The sequence below is a fragment of the Anopheles nili genome, chromosome 2, assembly GCF_943737925.1.
Source record: "Anopheles nili chromosome 2, idAnoNiliSN_F5_01, whole genome shotgun sequence".
NCBI lineage: Eukaryota > Metazoa > Arthropoda > Insecta > Diptera > Culicidae > Anopheles > Anopheles nili.
In genome coordinates, this window is record NC_071291.1 from 24,413,086 (window position 1) to 24,431,552 (window position 18,467).

An 18,467-nucleotide genomic window follows, 5' to 3' on the forward strand; every position below is an offset into this window, starting at 1 on the left:
GTAATGAGGCTGGCACATGCCCTCCCGTGTTCGGAGCCTTGCGGGAAAGCGGAAAATGCTCGTAGAGCGTTGGTGCATTTGAACGCGTTCAAATAATATGAACCCAAAAACCGTTGCTCGCTTCTTTGAATTCACCGAACAGGGGGCGAACCCGGCTAACGTCTATCTCATTTAACTCGTGTTCTGGCCACTCGTCCACTCGTCCCTGCCAATTGCTCATCATTTCTGCGGAATTAATGCACCACCTGGCATTTGTAATTAACATTTCGAGAGAGGCTCACTCATGAAAGAGTGGTCTGTTTTATAAGCCATCATTAACTCGAGCACGGGCTTGAGTTGAGAGGAGTAAACTTTTTCATAATTCCATCGAGATCAGTCGAGATCACAGAGCCGATCGGGTGTAATTTTTAATAACTCTCATTCGGAGTTTCCACCATCAATGGCATATCAATGGGGATTTGTGAAATGATTAGGAAACAGTACGTTGCTTTTGCAATTTTTTTTTGCTATACCAGCGTCGTTCAAATTCAAGTACACTCTGTGGCAGCATTCCTTTGATGTGGTGCTGGCACGTGAGCTTTTAAAACGTAATCAAGCTTTTTGCTGCTTTTGCTGGGACCCATGGGAAAATCCCGGTAACGCCAACGGCAAACTTGCATAGCATGTACTTTTTTTTTAAGTTTCATTTCTCCATTGCAAATTGAATCGGAAAAAAAACTCGAGAGGCCCGATGGCATAATTAAGGCGCGTCTATTTGGGTCAAGGACATTCGTAATATGCCTACGGGAGTCGAGTGTTTCTCCGAAACTTGGGCTGCCTTTGGACATTGGGTCCCGAACTAAACCATGGTCCAATGACCTTGAACGAATGACCTTAACAGGCCCATGGGTCCAAACGAATGAGCATCCAAAACGAACATGCAACCGAGCGAACGAACGATCTGCAATCGAAAACACGCTCAGCTTTTTCTCAGTGGCACCAAAATGTGCACACCCTGCTACGGCCGCGAAAGAAACGAAACACGCAAACACGCATGAAGGCTTGGGTTTAATCGGTAATCGGTAAATTCTTATTTTTGCTTATGTCTCTCTGAAGGTACGTCAATGAACGCCGTGCTGCACTCGGCCGATCAGGCCCAAGTCCAGCCCCAACCCAACCGCGGTCGTATATTTACAATCAAACACGCTCAGCATCGGCTCGCAAAGGTCACCGGACAGCGACCGTGATTGGAAGCAGCGCGAACTACTGCACCGCCGCTAGGTAGGAGCTGCCGGACCAGGACCAACCGCAGACCGCTGCCCATCTACTGCGGGAAGGGCACAGGGCTCCGATTGTGCCCCAGCGACCCCAGATTGTGACCGTTGTTGGCCCTCATCTCGCTGCGGCTGCTGCCGGTGTTGCCCAGAAACCGTGGCTGCTGGTTGATGTTGCTGCTGCTGTTGCTGCTGCTGCTGAGCTCGCCGGGATGGCTGAGCGTTATCTTCGGCATCAGGATCTGATGGGTGCTCGAGGGATCGTTGCTGTTGCTGCTGCTGTTGCTGCTGTTGTGCTGACTGGGCTGCTCGTTCAGGGCCTGCGGATAAAGGAGGATCACCGTCAGTGGTGGCGTCCGGGTTAAGCGTGAACGTAACGTAGTAGCGCTTATTGCTATCGAGCTTCTCGGATGGCAGTGTAATGACCTGCTTGCTGTTACCATGCGTCAGCTCCAGGGCGACCTTCCCGCCAGCGCAGCTGCGGTCCGTGGGGTGCGTCAGGATTTTCGGCAAGAAAAAGCTGCCCACCCCCGACGTGCTGGATTTGTACGGCCCAAAACCGAGCTTCGGTATCGTGTGATGGTTCATCATCGGTACTGTGTTTGGGAACGACCGCACAATTAGACCAAACCCAACAGCGGACGGTCGCAGTATACTTACTGTACGCAGCGCAGGGAATTCCCGTGTAGGCGTGCGTCGCATGAAGACATCGGTGCGTTTTGGTTGTGCAGTTGAGAGCACGCTCGTAGCGGCTCACATCCGGGCTGAGCCTTCGTTCGGCCTGCAAATGGCAAAGTGATGATCAATGTTCAATGCATTCTCAAGCCGCACCTGCATGTCACAGGTCGTCCGATTGGTGAATCCAATCACTCCCGCCCCAGTGGAGCTATCGAATAACCATCGTCAGTGAGCCGCGCTCTCGAGATCATCGAGTGTGTGATTGCTGTTTGAAATATTAAGCGGTTCATCACCTACGCGAAAATGTGACTGGTGACCTCGCTCACAGCAGGATCCTGGCGCGTGGGTTATTGTCGCCACCAATTTATGTCCTTGACGTGCCGTTCGTGGCACTTTCCCTCCAGGCTATGGGGAAAGCTGGGTTTTGGGGTTTCATTGGGTAAGTTTACGATCGGCAACTCTGTATCGGTTCTATTTACTCAATATCGTCAAAAGCACACAATCCCAGGACGAGATCATTACGGGTTTTTCTACAAGCAATGGTCGCTTCTACGGCTCCAACGCGTTCCCGCCCTATGCTGGGGATAAAAATAAACCTTTACGATGTCAGTAACAGCACAGCAGCAACCGGGACAAGACCGAACGCCATGACAATTGACATGAAGGCGAAAGCACGAAGAAAGAAAAACGAAAGCCAACCAACAGAAAGCTTCACCCGACTCCCATTCGGTTAGGATTATCACGCCACAAGCTCCCGGCTGGAGCAAACGACAGCGAAAGGTTCAATCTCTGCGACGCGTTACGATGTAATTATGGCGCCAGAAACGAAGGACTTATGAATAAATCTCGTCACCCAACGTCAACGGCCACCGGTGGCGAATCGGTGCCAACGGCCAGGCGCACAAAAATCTATGACTAATGAAGTCCTGCGCGACAAGGACACGTCGAGCAAGGACATTTTACAGTAAAAGCGCACAGTTTGCAGACGCCCGGTTGTTGTTTTTCTTTTGAACCTGCTGTTGGAAAGCACACCCGTACGCGACTCTTTTATGAGCTGGGAAATAAATTTGGCTGACCCAGACAGGCTTCAAACACTTGGTCAGCCACGACCTCACTGGACGTCTATCTCATCTGTGTCTATCTCATAGGTGTCGCTCGGTACTCACCTCGTCGTACACCTCCGAGATGTTCTGGAAGTTGTACGTCTCCTTCTTCTGCAGGCTCTTGAGCGTGTCGTACAGGAACAGCTCAAAATTCCGGAACGAATACTCCGTGTACGGGTAGCGCTTGAGCGTGCTGCCCGTCTCGTAGCCAAGCTCGATCGTAGACTTATGGTAATCGTCGACGGCCCGCTTCACCAGCACCGACTCGTTCACTTTCGTCGACCGTATTTGCAAACTTTTCAGTTCTAACAAGTGTTGGAAAATCTTTCTTTCCATATAATATCTGGGAATAAGAGCGGGCAGTGATGGCGATTGGTAGGGTTTCGGTTGAACATAGTTTTGGTTTTGGTTTTGGTTTTGTTTGTTTTTTTTTTGTTTGGTTTTTTGCAGCGGATTGTTTCGCAGGTTTCGTGGCAGTTGTTCGGTGGTGTATATTATTGTATCGTTGTTGTTTGGCAGAGAGGTTAAATTACGCAACACACAGGTATGTTTCTTTAGTGTCTATAAACGCATACTCAAATCAAGCTACGACTAGCCCTGCTGGCTAACGTTTTCGATGTACAAGCAAAACCCACTCATGGCGGTTAAAAAAGAAACGATGCGAAATGGGGCTTTTTGTGTGGATGCTCGCGGTTGCGCTCGAGAGCTTTTGCTGCAAGCGAACCAAATGTCGAATGAAACGGCACTGATGGGAGCAAAAACGTTGCAAAACATAACAACGAACCGAAATTTAAGAAAAGAAACCTTCGGAGCATAGGCTGTCATTAGTACGGAACTGCAAAGCAGATGGAGAGCGCGCTGGGAAAGCGTTATCGATTCAAATGAACGCTATGAATTATTTGATGAGAACCGACGGGTTCAATATGCACGAGTGTGTTTGAGTAGGAGGATATGGCGCTTCAATGGCATCGGAAAGGATTAGTATTCTCTTTTTGTTTTTGCTTTTTGCTCAAACCAACGGATAAACACCTACTGTTCATTGAGAATTGCACTCTCTTTGCGCCTGAACATGACAATAAGCTAGACATTTATACTTAGCAATACGAGCTGCAATGATTCTGACGGTTTATGAGTTTCACTTGCTTATAGCAGTTCTTTAACAACTACATTTTGTATATTTACTACATCACTAAAGCTACCTCGGTGGTAATATCTACGATCGGTGGGTTGGTTACTCAATTTACCAAATTCTACTTCTAACACCTTAAATAGGTTCCTCATACTAAACATTCTAACAATCGGACATCTTCATCGAAAATCGAAATCTAGTGTCAGGATTAAAAAATGGTTTTTCTTAAGTTTTGCTTTCTCTGCGCAGCAATTTTCAAACACCTCTGAACACTTAGCAAACGGCATTACGGATGGACTACCATTATTCCACTCCACTAAACTGAATACACGCTACTCTACACACGCTACTCTTGGAACTATTTCTAAATGGATGCTTTATGATATATTCAGCTATCTGCTACACACAACTGTCTAGTTGGTACATACAGTGAAAGTAATCGGACACCTCATCATCAGGTTGTACGATCAATAACTTGCTCGGAAAACCCACACGACCGAAACGTTCGGAAATGGATTCCAACTCATCTGCTTGGTCTACTGCTCCTTCACTAATCGTCGCCATCTTCACTATGCTTCTCTTCAACGCTCTACCTTTAATGGACTTTCTCATCTCACAATGCATTCAGTTTTGGTTTCCTTTTTCACCACAATTTACATTTTTTTTCCACAGCATCGGCTTCAAGCAGTTTCTTCTTTTGTTACATCACACGCGCACGCATTCACTCACACGATAATTACTACATAGTAGGCTTTGCTTTTTTTTTGTTTCTGGTAAATAACACAAAGAACATGGAACATGAAAAGCTGTGGATGATCTGACGTTTGAGTATGTTTTCTGTTCAGTGTTCGGTTAGTGTGCTTGCAATCTCACATTACATATGTTTCTGTTTCTCTCTGTTTCTCTCTCCCAACAACTCATCTTCTTGATACTTTTACTTTTTATCTGAAATAACAACACGGGGGAGGGAGGTTCGGCTTCAGAGTTAGGTTTTATCAGGTGTCGCAGAAACGCTACTACTCGAGCAGGCTGGGCAAGGAGCGGGATCATTCGCCAGTAGGAAGGGCATAGGGTCACACATTCACCCACACACACACACACACGCATACATACATGCACAAGTATATCCACACAATCGAAGCAAGGATTCGAGGACCGTGTTCTGTGTGTACAGTGTGAAAGCAAGATGATCTATGCGGATGACCTCTAGCGGAGGGAGCAGAAACTAAACGTACAAGCGTTCAACTCCAACTGCAAGCAAGCTACCCTGACTATGGACGCCGGACGGTTTGCCGGCCTAAGGACCAGTTGGTCGCGGCGATCGCACCTACCTGCGGATGTTGCGATGAATCGACTGTTGCACAGTCGTCATGTTAACTGCGTGTTTGTCTCCTGGTTTGCGGCCTTCAGGACGCGAACTAACAGCACGCTCCTCCACCATCGTGAAGGCGGACCTGCGAGGCAGCGTGGCCGTGTGTGTCGGTCGCTCAAACACCGTCGGTTTACTGCGCATCGCCTGCGGACTCGGCTCAAACCCCGAGTCCTGATCCTTGCTGCTCTGTTGCTCCTCCTGCAGCTCGTCCTCCTTGAGACGGGGCTTCTTCTTGATTTTCTTCTTCTTCTTGTCCTCGTCCTCGGAGCCGTCGAGGCTTACGAAGAACCCGCGCGTTTGATCGACCTTCTGCTGATCCGGTGGCTGCTCTTTAATCTCGCTCGTCGGTTGCTTGGGGCCCGGCTTCGGTTCACCGTCGACGCTCTCCATTTTGGATTCCATCGAACGGCGCAGTTTGGGACGCTCTTTTGGAGGTTCGTGCACTTTCGCCTTCTCGACCGGAGGTTGCACCTGGACGTTATCTACCACCACCACCGGCTCTGGTACCAATGGCGCTGGTGGTGGCTTCGCAGGTGGTTCTTCCACAACCGACGGTTGGTCGGTGTCTTCGCTCGATTTCGAGGGTGAGCTTTCGGTCGATTCAACCTCTGCAGATGGAAGCTTTTGGGGCTCGGGATCAGGTGCTTTATCTGCACCGGTGTCTTCGACTCGCTCATCCGGTTCTATCAGCGGTGGCAGTGATTCTTCCGCGATCAGCGACTCATCGTCCCCCAGTCGGTCTACTTCCAGTGTCTCCAACTTCTGCTCCACCACGGACACCTTCTCCTCAACGGCCTCTACCAGCGGTTCTAAGTGTGGCAGTGGTGCTGGCTGTGGTTTCGGCTCCGTTACGAGCACCGCGTCATGCTTGGAGGGTTTCGGAGGCGGCTCTGCTGGTGGCGGATCCTTCGCCAACGGTGGAGGCGATGGAGGTGGTGCCGGTGGAGGTGGTGTAGGTTCCTCTAAAGGGACGCTCACCTTCTTCGTGCCCTCTTTATCGGACGATTCGGACTTTGAGTGACTCTTGCTGTCGCTCTTAGAGGAGGACTTCAATTTCGCACGATCCTTACGCACGTCAGCTCGTGGACCGGCAGCGGCCGCTTGTTGAGGTGCGACACTTTGCTCCACCACGTGCTCGTCTCGCACTTCTTGGATCGTTTCCGTTGCTGGTTTGCTGGTGACCCGCGGTATCCCCTTTGGTCCGCGTTCTTCTGGCTCGCTTAGACCCTCGACGTCGGAACGCGTTTTGTGCTCGATCGTGTACGTTGCGTCAGTGGCCGCACCATCGTCTTCGGTTGATTTAGACATTGGTTCCGGGACCGGATGGACCTGAGCCTCTGTCGCTATTTCTGTGGAACCGCAAGATTTACCCACCGGTTCCTCTTCGCTCGGTGAGTCCGACTTCTTGGGCGTTTTCGCGAGCTTCGACTTCTTGCCGGTGCCTTTTACTTTTTTCTTCTTCGTCGAGCTGGAATCGGACGATTTGCCCTCGCTTTTCGTGTCCGACTCCTTCCGGATGTTAAACTCGGCCCGCGGTGGTGTCCGTGGGCTCGTTTGATCGTCTAAAAAATCACCCAACCCACCGGAGGGATCATATCCACCAGCACCGAGTGGCCCCTGGCCCGGAAGCCCAAGCAGCGATCCGCGTGCTCCACGATCGGTGGCAAACTTAAGCGGCGAATCGTTCTCCGACGAACCACTGTGCACCTGCTTCAGGATGATCTTGCCACACCGTTCGCCCGGCTTACGCGGACCGGCGTCCTTTTTCTCCGCGTACTTAAACTCATACTCCTTCATCGCGTCCTGCGACTGCTGCAGGTGTTTGGGATCACGCGAGTCCTCACGCTCCCGCTCGTGGCGATCTTTGTGACGATCGCGTGAGTGCGATCGCTTGGAAGAGCACTTTTTGTAGCACTTGTGCTTACGCCTCACATGCTTGCAGCAGCTGTCCGACGATGACGCACTCGTGCTGGCCGACGATGATGAGCTGCTGCTCCGTCGATGCTTTACTGAGCGCTGATCGCTCCGGTGCAGCTCGGCGTTACTGCGCGACCGGCTAATGTCGGCCATACCCTCGCGGTACAGGTACACCGAGTCGCTGCAGCTGCTCGTGCGCCTGCCACGATGGGCACCTTTTCGTTTGTGGCGGCTCTTACGGTGTGCCCGATCGTCCTGCGTTTCACTGTCCGAGTTTGAGTTCAGATACACGATGTATCGCTTGGACGTTTTCAGGTCGATTAGTTCCTCCTTCTCGGTCAGCTTCAGTGGCTCCACGCGATCGATATCGGGCAGCAGTTTCTGCTGACGTCCTGACAGCCGCAGCTTGTTCGCCGGCAACCCACCTTGCATCTGCAGATACTTCGCGGTTGACCGGTACCCCTTGGCCAACGCATAATCGAGTGGTGTCAACGGTGACCCTTTACTAGACGGCCTGTACAACAAATTAACGTCAGCGCCCAACTCCAGCAATAGCTTGCACATATCCACATTGTCATGCCCGGCGGCGATGTGTAGCAGCGTGCGCCCATCGTTGCTGGTCGTGTTGATGTGTTTCGGTTTCATCTGCAGCAACCACTGTACGAGCTGACGCCGACCTGAGCAAGCGGCATCGTGCACTGGAAGATCACCCTTCGCGTTACGCAGCCACAGATTGCCCTTCTTCGCGTGCAGTATCTTAACCGTTTCCATCTGACCCTTGGCGCATCCGCAGTGTGCTGGTGTACGGCCCTTCCGATCTTGCCGATTTGGATCGGCATCCAGCTTGAGCAACAGGGAAGTCGCATCGGCATGGCCCAGTGTGACGGCGTAGTGCAGCGCTGTGCACCCATTCGAGTCGATCTGGTCCGTGTGCGCCCCACACAGGTTGATCAGCGTGTCAATGCACTCGGTGTGGCCGCGTGAAGCTGCACAATGCAGCGCAGTTAGTCCGTCCCTGTGGAAGAAGATCGGAAAAACGGGTGAGCCGACGCACGTGACCTTGGCGTGACCTTCACGCTGCTGCTTACTTGTCGGCACTTTCGACGTGAGCCCCGGCTTTGATCAAAGCCAGCACAGCCTTGGCCGAGCCGGCGGAAGCGGCCCACAGCAGCGGCTGCCTGCCATCCTTGTCCTCTACTTCGACCGAAGTATCCGGATGGTTGAGCAGCGCGTTCAGGATCTCGAGCGCCAGCTTGGCCGAAGCGCGAGCCGACTTACCGTCGTAATTGGCGCCACACATCTGCGCCGCATAGTGCAGCGGACTGCCACCATTGATGTCCGGCGTGGAGACATCAGCTCCTGCCGTCAGCACGGCTCGGAGGGCCTCTACTTCGCCGCACACTGTAAACGCCGGAAAAAGGCCGTTAGTATCCGATGAGGCCTCAGTCAGGCTCGTCAGTGACGGTGGTGTTAAATGCCCTTCACGAACGCATCGGGAACGGTGGCAACGCGGGCGCGTGATATCGATTTAACACCGCTTCCTTCCGTTGCTTCGCGACGTGCTCATTTTCGGCGATATAAATTAGCACCACCCATTTTGCGGGAGGGTGGCTACGAAACCACCAGTAATTCGGGGAACGCACGCGCAGAGTTACCACTGACTTAATCAAATCTCGGAATGCCTTACGGTCGATTTGTGCTTGATGCGCCTCTTTCGAAGGGCCTTTCGTTGGAGCTAATAGATCACCGTCAACCGCAAGGACTCAGGATACTTACCAGTGGCCCAGTGCACGACCGAGTGCCCCTCGTTGTCGAGCGCATTAACATCAGCACCGTTAGCGAGCAGCAGGTTGACGAGCTGCAGATTTCCCTGTATCACCGCCAGATGCAGCGGTGTGAAGCCATCCTCGTCGGCGGACTCAATCAGCTCAGGTGCCACCATGGCGACGCTGGCCGCGGCAGCGATGTCCTGCGCGCTGCTGCAGTAATGTAAGGCACTTTTGTTGCTCCGATCCCGCCGATGAACCGCACTGGGCTGCAAGGAAACGAAACCAATCGTACACCAAATGCCATTAACCGATGCGTGCTACGGAAAATCACACCCACTGTACGAGCTGTACTTCACATCAGGCTAGCACGACAGCACGGAAGCACGGCTACTTTGTCACGTCTTCGAGATCCTCCGGAAGCGTTCCGTATCAAAATCAATCCTCATCGGTGCTTCTACACTGGCCGGCTAGCGGGGCTCTTGCGAAAAGATGCGAAATTCGGCACGAATTTTCACGCGACCACGGCGACACACAAGCACCTACTGTACTGGCTCGGTCCGGAGCGTCGGCATTGCAGTGTTTACTTCTCGCTCACCCGGTGACACTGAGGTACCGAGCTCGCAACGTACCATTTGCTACCCAAAGCCCCGGCGGCCAGCAACCGGCACCGGTGTGGTTACCACCATACGGCGACGTCGTCGAACCTGCCGCCTGTTGTGGCTCTAGGCAACCGTTGCCAAGACACGAGCCGCCTACTAGACGGGGCGACCAGCGTAAACTAATGCCAAGCGTCAAAACAAAGCATACAGGCACAACAAACCAGATCCCTATAGAGCTAGACGTTAGGGGAAGGCCATTGTAACGAGGGTGCGCCGTTTTTCGGGGACGGTTTCACTTTTTTTTTCTCTCTCTCCCAAGCATGTTTTCAACAGCCCTCGCCGCATTGTTGTCGATCCTCCGACAGGTTGTGTGGCATGCGGCACTTGAACGGTGGAGTATGAAAGAATTTTCCAACCAAGCTTATGACATGATCCCATTGTTCAAGGTGCTTTCACAACGGCAATCAGGCCTCGAATGCGGTGGATATGAAATATGCAATGGTTCAAACACCTCCCAGCGGTTCTCAAGCTTTCCACGGCATCATTCGACATTTCGCGGTTCTTTTCTGTGCCCTCGACCTCAAATTCGGTGTCTGCACTCGCTTTTTCCGGTGAGTCTAACCTTCAGCGGTAGTCTGCTGCCAATGGCACGCGTTGGATGGGAAGTGTCCCTATGAATCAACAAAACCGACCTGCACCTAGCAATCGCGTGGGTGTTGCACCACGCAAAAACGGCCCACCTTTGGCTGTGGCCCGAATTCGGCGAGCGCCGTGAATCAGGGGTGCAGTGAATTATTAACGACGCGTTGGTGAACGGGGCCAAAGGTTGCACAGGTTGTGAAGGTTGTGTTGCACCAAGTGCTTGCAGTTGACGTGCATTATTTCCCACTTGCTCGCGTCGGCCGGGAAAATCGAGCGAGCGTTCGGGGGCGCGGTTGTGGCTCATTTTTTGCCTTCGTTCGATCCATCCACCCCGTGCCAGGCCCTTGAACCCACCTTGGGTTGTGCTGGTGCTGCTTTTATTCGGCACAAATCGCATGCCACTGGCATGCACCCAGCGCCATTCAAGCGAAACGATGGATGTGAAGGCTCTCGCACTCGTATCTCGAACGAGCCAATGCCAATCGAATTTCGCTCTCCCCTGAAATGGGATGATTGGTGTTTTCGACGGCATTTGCTCGCATATTCATCATGCAGCGCGTTGAACCGTTCGGGTATGCAGGTGAGTGGTAGCAAAACGATCGCCCGATTGCACCGGCCAGAGGCGACCGGTGCCCGTTTGCCAGTGTATGAAAAATATATGTTAAGTAATTGGTCGGAATCAAGTCAAATGGAGCCATAAATGTGTTTGTCCGATGACCGAAAGCACCGCTTCGCATCGGTAGCTGGGCTTTCGTGGTTGTGGCTTAAAGATTGACTCTACATTAAAGCTACTTGCCACGGTCAGTGGAGAGCTTTTCAGCAGAATATTCAACGCGCACGACGAATATCGAAGGCGCCCGCTACGAGCTGAGCTAAGTTGTTTGCTATCTTCTTTCGCAATGTCGCAGTCAAACGTGGGCCATAAATTTTGAAGCAATAAAACCATCACGATAACACCTCATTTCCTTTTCCCAAGAATCACGCTATCACACGGACGTAGCATGGCGTTTACATCGGCTCATGTAACGGTGACGGTCGCCATGTTAACAGCCTGCCGGCACATCAATGAGTGATGCTTGTTCATCGTCACGCGCGACTCGTGTTAACCGGAACAACTGTTGAGTTATAATGAGAAAACTATTTACGTAGCCTCCCAGCTAGCTGAATGCCTTCCCAATGAACCCAGTTGCGCTTGAAGGCTCGAGCAGAGGCCTAATTGCGACGAGCTGTTCGGCCCGTGCCAACCAAGACACGACCGGATGGACGAAGATGCCTTGATTCAATGGGGATTGCCTTGTCAACTGGGTCATTCATCCTTGTTTACCATCAACAAGAGACCGATTATGCTGGACAGCGTATAATTCAATATGTCTTCTGTGGCCCCCGGGCACGTCCGGTCGTTCGGGAGGCGATCGAAGCCTGACGGTTTGCTAGGTGACAGAAGGAGACCGATCACGCAACATTTCCTCTCATCGCCGGCGGCCATAAATAAATCTTGCCCCGGTGCTCGATTGTGTCCGGGGCTGGGCAGAAAAGAGTGAGCATTTCCGAACGCTTCAAATAATGTCTCAGGGGATAAATGAGATTTCATTCCTCGCCATTTGTCGCTGCGTTCGCTGCGGAACTCCATGGTTTTTCCCGCTGTCTGACCTGTGGACCGTCGTGGAGCAATCGCAGGCAATCAGCTTTTGGGCGAGATTCGAACGCTTGGCGTCTTAAAATCCGTAGCTTGAATGATGGAGCCTGTATTGACGATGACAAAAAATAACATCAAAATGGAGAGAATATTACTAACCAAAGCTGTTTAGCCACTGGTTCGATCGGACTTAGCAGGGCAAAGCTTGAGCCATCAATTAGAAAACATGGCCTAATCTGACGAAAAAAAATGTCGACGATAAATAGTAGCAACGAAGCTTTTTTTTTTTACTAATTCTCCGTTCATTCGGGCTCCAAAGAACAGGAAGCTATATTTAGTTGAAAAAAAAAACCAACAATTCAACAAGCTCAAGGTATGAATCCTTGGCAACTTCATCCCTTTAACGGTTGAATGGGAAAGAAAATTGAAAATTCTTCTCGCTCTCTTGGGTGCTTCCCCTCGCGTCACCTGAAGCGGAAGCCGGAAATAGATAAAATCCCATCAATGTCGCCTGATACTACCAACGAGCGGCCCACAAAACGTCCTCCCTCAAGGGAAAAACCGCACTCAGCCGTGCCTGTGTCCTTCGGGTTTGTTTCCCGAGACTCCGATCTGGGAATCTTTGCCGGCACCGAAGTCAAACAAGTGGTCAAACCCTCGGATGGGTCGGTGACCAGTGGACGGATTGGTGGTGTTTTTATTCTTGCCTGCTCGCTTCGAGGGTTGCAAACATACCCACAGCGCCCACAGTTTCCGGACAGCAACCTCCATCTTTGCTTCAACCATGCAAACCGGACCGCCCTGCACTGAACAGTGCCAATGAGCAACTCGTGCTCTGACCAAAACCGTGTCACCCGAAGCCTTGTGAAGGCTGGTGCCCTGCACGCTTCAGATTAAATGGAAGTTGAAGAAATATGCGCCCACGATCGGTGGCTGGGCGGGATCGAGCGAATCGGCCACCTAAAGGTTGCGTCCGTGCACGAAAACCCGGACCGTCCCTAGACGCACCGGTGAGCCGTGAGTACACTTCAGAGCGACAGACGAACACGTGTCCTTTCTTTGCTGGAAACCTACATTACCGTTTGTCGGACCACGCGACCGAAGGGGGTTTATTCGGAACGGAAAATGACCCAAAACAAGGCTTGTTTTGTCAAGCTCCTAAACCAATTGACATAATGGGTTTCCGGGCGCCATTCGAAACTAACTTTGACTATGCTGGTTTCCCGTTTGCACCGTACCCGAACCCTTCATGCAACACCGGACGCCACAATCTCACGATAGGTGACCAGCTTGACAAACACATGCGCAGGCACTCTCTCGTGCAGTGCCTGTAACAAAGGGCATCTTTGACTATTGGCTCTTGGGTGGTATCGGCCGGTAAAACGTCCGCCCGATGGGGGTCACTCGCAAAAAGGGCTCTGTTTGTTTTATCCCGATTGTATAACGTTATATCGACAGCGTCCGACCCGTCGGTCACCGATATGTGCATGGTTCGTTCTCATCCCATAGCGATGCGATATTTTGCCTCATTTTTTTATGATTAAAAAATATGAATTCAGCGTTTAGAGTTTGTTGATGCAGTCCACAAGAGTTTCATTCGCTATGCATAAGGAGAAGAAACGTTTCCTAAGCGCAAGCAAAGGTACTATCTTTTTGTCCAAAAATATATCATGTCGCAAATCATTTGCTGTCTAGTGCACTATTCTGCTTATGAGACCTTCCGAAAATCAATGAAAATCAGTTCATGAGTCAATATATGGAGACTAGTGGTTGATATTTCTGTTGGAAAATCTCAATTGAGGCAATGATAAAATAACTTTCTATTGAAAAGCTATTTATGGTAGAAAGAAGAATTATGGCATAGATTAGGAAAAAAACAATAAACTCTCTTATTTCTTATCCAATGCAATAGCTTTTCGTTACAACATACGGTACGGTTATTGTTGAAACACAAATCATATTATTCAAATGCCTCTCTAAAATATCCCCGTGAGTAGCAAATATATATATATATAAGAATACTTAAAAATACGCTATGAAGGCGATTGGTTGGCAGAAGGCAATGGTACGTGTAGCTGTTATCTTTGCAGTTATCACCCAACATGACGCTGTAACATCGTTCAGGTTTCGAATACGGTTGACGATTTCATGCGATGGCAGCAACTCCATGCACGGTGCTCTGTGTTTTTTTGCTTTTTCATTGTACTGCAGCTATTCAACCTTGCAAGACGGCACCGTTGAGCAGGAAGCATAAAAGCGGAAGATTATCGATGGAACTCACTGTTGATTGTGTCGAGTGCCTTGGTTCCGTTGGCTCACGGCAACCGCTCGAGTGAAGCATGTATCGTATTGCAAGCACCAGCTCCTTAGATACGGCACGAATCGTGCCGCTTTGATCAGCAAGAAACGGCCATAGGCAAGATGCAAAGATGCAACGACTCGGTACAGAGGCCACCGAGGGTGAAGGATGCTTTTTCGTACGGAATGGAAGGCTCACATCGATCCAACCCGATTATGTTCGCAATCCAGAAATCATCGACAAGTGCACCGACGTACCGGGGCACGATGGAATGGTGGAGAAAATATCTACCAGCACCGGAAGCGAAACGGTAAACGATGTTTGATGTAATCTTTCTATTTGTTGACACACGCACCAGAAGCAGCGTAAGGAAGCAGCCGTTTCCTCGTACGGAAGCACTCCACTTTGTTTGATATTGGGATGAAGTTAACCAATAAACATCATCCTTCCTTGATCCTTTCGCCGTGTAACGCTTCCACGGGTAATATGAACGGTGATGGATTGAATCACACAAACGATAAATACACCAAATTCGCTCAATGTTGAGAGAACACTTGAAATGCTTTGATCCAGAATATATTATTTCATTTCTGATAAAAAAAATGTTGAACAACCGATTAAAACTATAGACTATTTGTTCTCGTAGAAAGTTCCAAAATGCGTTGGCAGTTCCTAAAAAAATGTATCTTGCTTCAATTCGATTTATGACGACTTCTCGTCTAGAGAATAAAATAACCGGCTTCTACTTCAAAGCTTTTCTCAAAACTTAACCTATCGTCGTTGCATAAGACGATCTTACATCAAAGCTATTTTTCGAAACTTAACCTCCATGAATCAATGTGAATAACATCAAACGCTCAAACAGAGTAGTCAACACCTACACATACACTATTCTGGAAGACACTACGATGAGAGCTACTAGGCGCCTCCATCGCCCCCAGACGATGGGTAATGTGAAGCCGAAATAAATTTATTTGATTGATTCACTTTAATCGTACACCCGTAAATGAAAAATAACGGCAGTCGTTCAGTAAGCAGTACCCAAATAATGCCATCGATTGAAACAGATGACAGAAATAAACAACAGTGTGTGCAACAGTTAGCAGGCAGTGTCCTTTTCTTGTTGGAAGTGAGCTATCTCTCTCTCTTTCTTTTTCTTTCTATCTTGCTCTCTCACTCTCTTTCTTTACTGCAAATCACTAAACAACGCCCGTTACATATTGCGGCAGCAGTGGTATGTTCACACCATCGTGTGCGATGTAAAGCTGTTTGATGCGATTCTACACAACACGAACATCTCACCACCGCGAATGATTTCGTGGAACCGATTGCTGCGAACGAGCCTTTGTACGAGTCAACCGGCAAAGAAACTGATCGGGAAATCCAGATTGATGATACCGTTTGTTCGGGAACTGTTGTTCCCGAGTGATTTAATGGGTATTTCACTTATTAAAGTAAGTGACGGAGTTGCCCTCCGAGAATGGGATTAACACTGGAATTTCAGCAAAACTTTCAACGGACCACCATTGAGCAGGAATCGTTTCAAAGGAACCAACCGTAAAAAAGCACCACCGTGACGAATGGTGCGCACTGCTGGCTCAAACCAGCCACCTGGCCCCGAGACGAAGATGAACGGAGAGCGAGCAGCCGTAAAAGGCCGCAAGGAAACGAAACCACCGGCAGAGAGGGATGGGCAAAACAAAATCTCACCTTTTGTCGCAGCTCCTTCAATATATCACCGGTAAGACCCTGCTGGCAGGCGTACATTAGCGATGTACATCCTTCGGATAAACGCTGCTCGCCGGGTTTCGCCCGCTTTGGAGTGTCCTTCTTTGGAAGTGCGCGCGTGTCTCCGGCGGGCTTTTCCTCGGAGCCCGCCCGAGACCGGTGGGTAGTGAGCGGCGGAAGCGCGAAGGTCACGGCAGTCGGGGACGGTGGTTCGGGAGACCCGGGTGACGGGGACGGTGGCTCGACCGTCACCACCAGTACGTCCTCTTTGTCGCCCTGGTCCTTGAATTTGACCGTATGCTTGGTAGACTTTTTCTTCTTCACCTTCACAGGCGATGCCCGGCGGGTTCGGGGTTCAGTTCGTGGCTCCATTTATCGCCCCGGCTGCCCGGAAAGGCACTTTTCATTTTCTTCCACACAGACACCGGCCACAGGAATCGCAAGACGCTCGCCAACGCACCGGTTTCACGGGCACCGGAACTGCCTCTATCCATCGAGCGTGCTCATGAGAGGGATCAGCGAAAATATAATTACCTAAAAGCACCGGTATAATTGTCTTCAAACTGTGTTTCCCGGTCACGTGGGCTATTGATTCGCATCCTCGCGGCGTTGGACCGCGGCACGGTGGTTAACTTCTGCCCGGTGGCTCTATCACTAGAGGGTGATGTTTGTACAAACCTTTACTGCACAAAACGCTACACGTGTTACATCGAGCTAGCTACAGATAATAAATCTACAACCAATCACACACTCTACTGCTACCAAATGTCTAGCAAATCCGTGTATTCGAAACCCCACAAGAGCGATTGCAACTGCGCCATGAAGCAAGCAAATTCCTCTCGCTATATATTGATTGCGATTGCGATTTAAACAAACAAAAAACCATTCCAGCTTGTCCTTGAGTAAGCACATCAATCAACCATTAAAATTCGCACACAACGTACATCAGCGCAAACAAGCTGTGCCACCGCTCGGGTGGCACCCTTTCGCAAGCTATAATTAATACCCTCGCGAGAGTTTACCACTCGCAGTTCCCATCGTATCCAAAAGTCCTGCGGATCGTAACGCAGCAACCCTGCAGCAGTTGGGTAATGCGCAATAGTGCAAGTTGCGCGGTCGATTAACTTCGAGTTTAATTTATCATCATTATCGATGGCGATCAGATACTATTTGAAGCTTTCCTTGGGCTTTCCGAGCTCCATAAAGGACACCAGGATCCTGAGTTCTCACGCTCGTTACCACCGCCGGCCAAGCGCCGCAAGGACCGATGGATTTGTGCTGATGACAGCAGATACACTAGCGCAAGCACAAGGGCTCATTTCGACAGCACTGAAATATGTTACACTTTCCGTGCTCCACTTTCACGTCCCTCGACCGCGAGTGTACATTTCATTACGCGTCAGAATTCGCCCCTGCTAGCGGACGGTGCGCGCGTTGGTTGAGAATGAATAGTGCCGGTTGCACGCGTGCTACATAAATATTGATTCCAGGCCATCATCGCAGACACTGATTAAGAAAGGGAGTCAAGGCTAAGGGGCTTTCGACGGTCCAGGGCCACTGTTCAGCCTGTTCGATGCATCCGATTAGTGGCACCGTTCGGATAGCCCCGTTCACCGGCCATCAAGATGCGAGCGACAAAAGTAAACCTGTGTACCGGCAATTAACCTATATTCAAGTGGAAGTCAACAGGGGCACTCGGGTTGGTCCCGGACCAGGAGAGCGGTTTTGTTTGCTACCGAAAACGGCACCTCGAAACGGTAGTGGTCTGGTTCATTATACGAAGCCGACTGCGAGGTAGCCTAAATAGAAGCTAGGCTATGGTGTCGGGTCGCCCGGATACACCCGGCACTCGGTATCAAACTTGAAACCCGGCCTTCCCGGGCGGATCGGCTCGCTGGTTGGCTCCCCAGGAAGTGATAAATCACTGGAGAGTACACTAATGCTGCTGTTGCCGCCGGAACTGTTGCTGGAGGAGTTTTCTACTGAAGCGAGCGAGTTTCCGCCAACAACACCCAACCGCGCTACGGGACGCTTCGATTTCTGTAGCATCGTTTGGATAAACGCGGCCCACGGAAAGCCCTCTCTAGGCCCCTAAAGGCTTTCCAACGCAACGGGAGACCAATTTACCCATCCGGGAGACCAGACCGGCCCATCCGGCGTTGTTTGAGGATGGTCAAAGATCACAAACTGAACCGCTTCGCTGGTGGATCGAACCGTATAGCCTCGATGCCGGAGCGAATCGGCTACCGAGTACGGTCAGTAATCGATAAAATACATTAATTAATCGATGGACAGATTATATTTGAACCGCAGCTCGGCTATGTTTTTCCACCATGGCTTGC

The 18,467-nt window shown here is 50.5% G+C and overlaps 1 protein-coding gene across 1 annotated transcript; it reads right to left on the reverse strand.

Moving 5' to 3' along the window:
- Positions 1-1,256: 1,256 nt before the first annotated feature.
- Positions 1,257-16,497, reverse strand: LOC128720096 (ankyrin repeat domain-containing protein 12). Its single transcript, XM_053813745.1, has 7 exons — positions 16,108-16,497; positions 9,229-9,487; positions 8,541-8,853; positions 5,495-8,467; positions 3,098-3,377; positions 1,914-2,034; positions 1,257-1,849 (listed from the first exon to the last, which is right to left on the reverse strand). The coding sequence occupies exons 1-7, from the start codon at positions 16,495-16,497 to the stop codon at positions 1,257-1,259; spliced, it is 4,929 nt and encodes a 1,642-aa protein (XP_053669720.1).
- Positions 16,498-18,467: the final 1,970 nt, after the last annotated feature.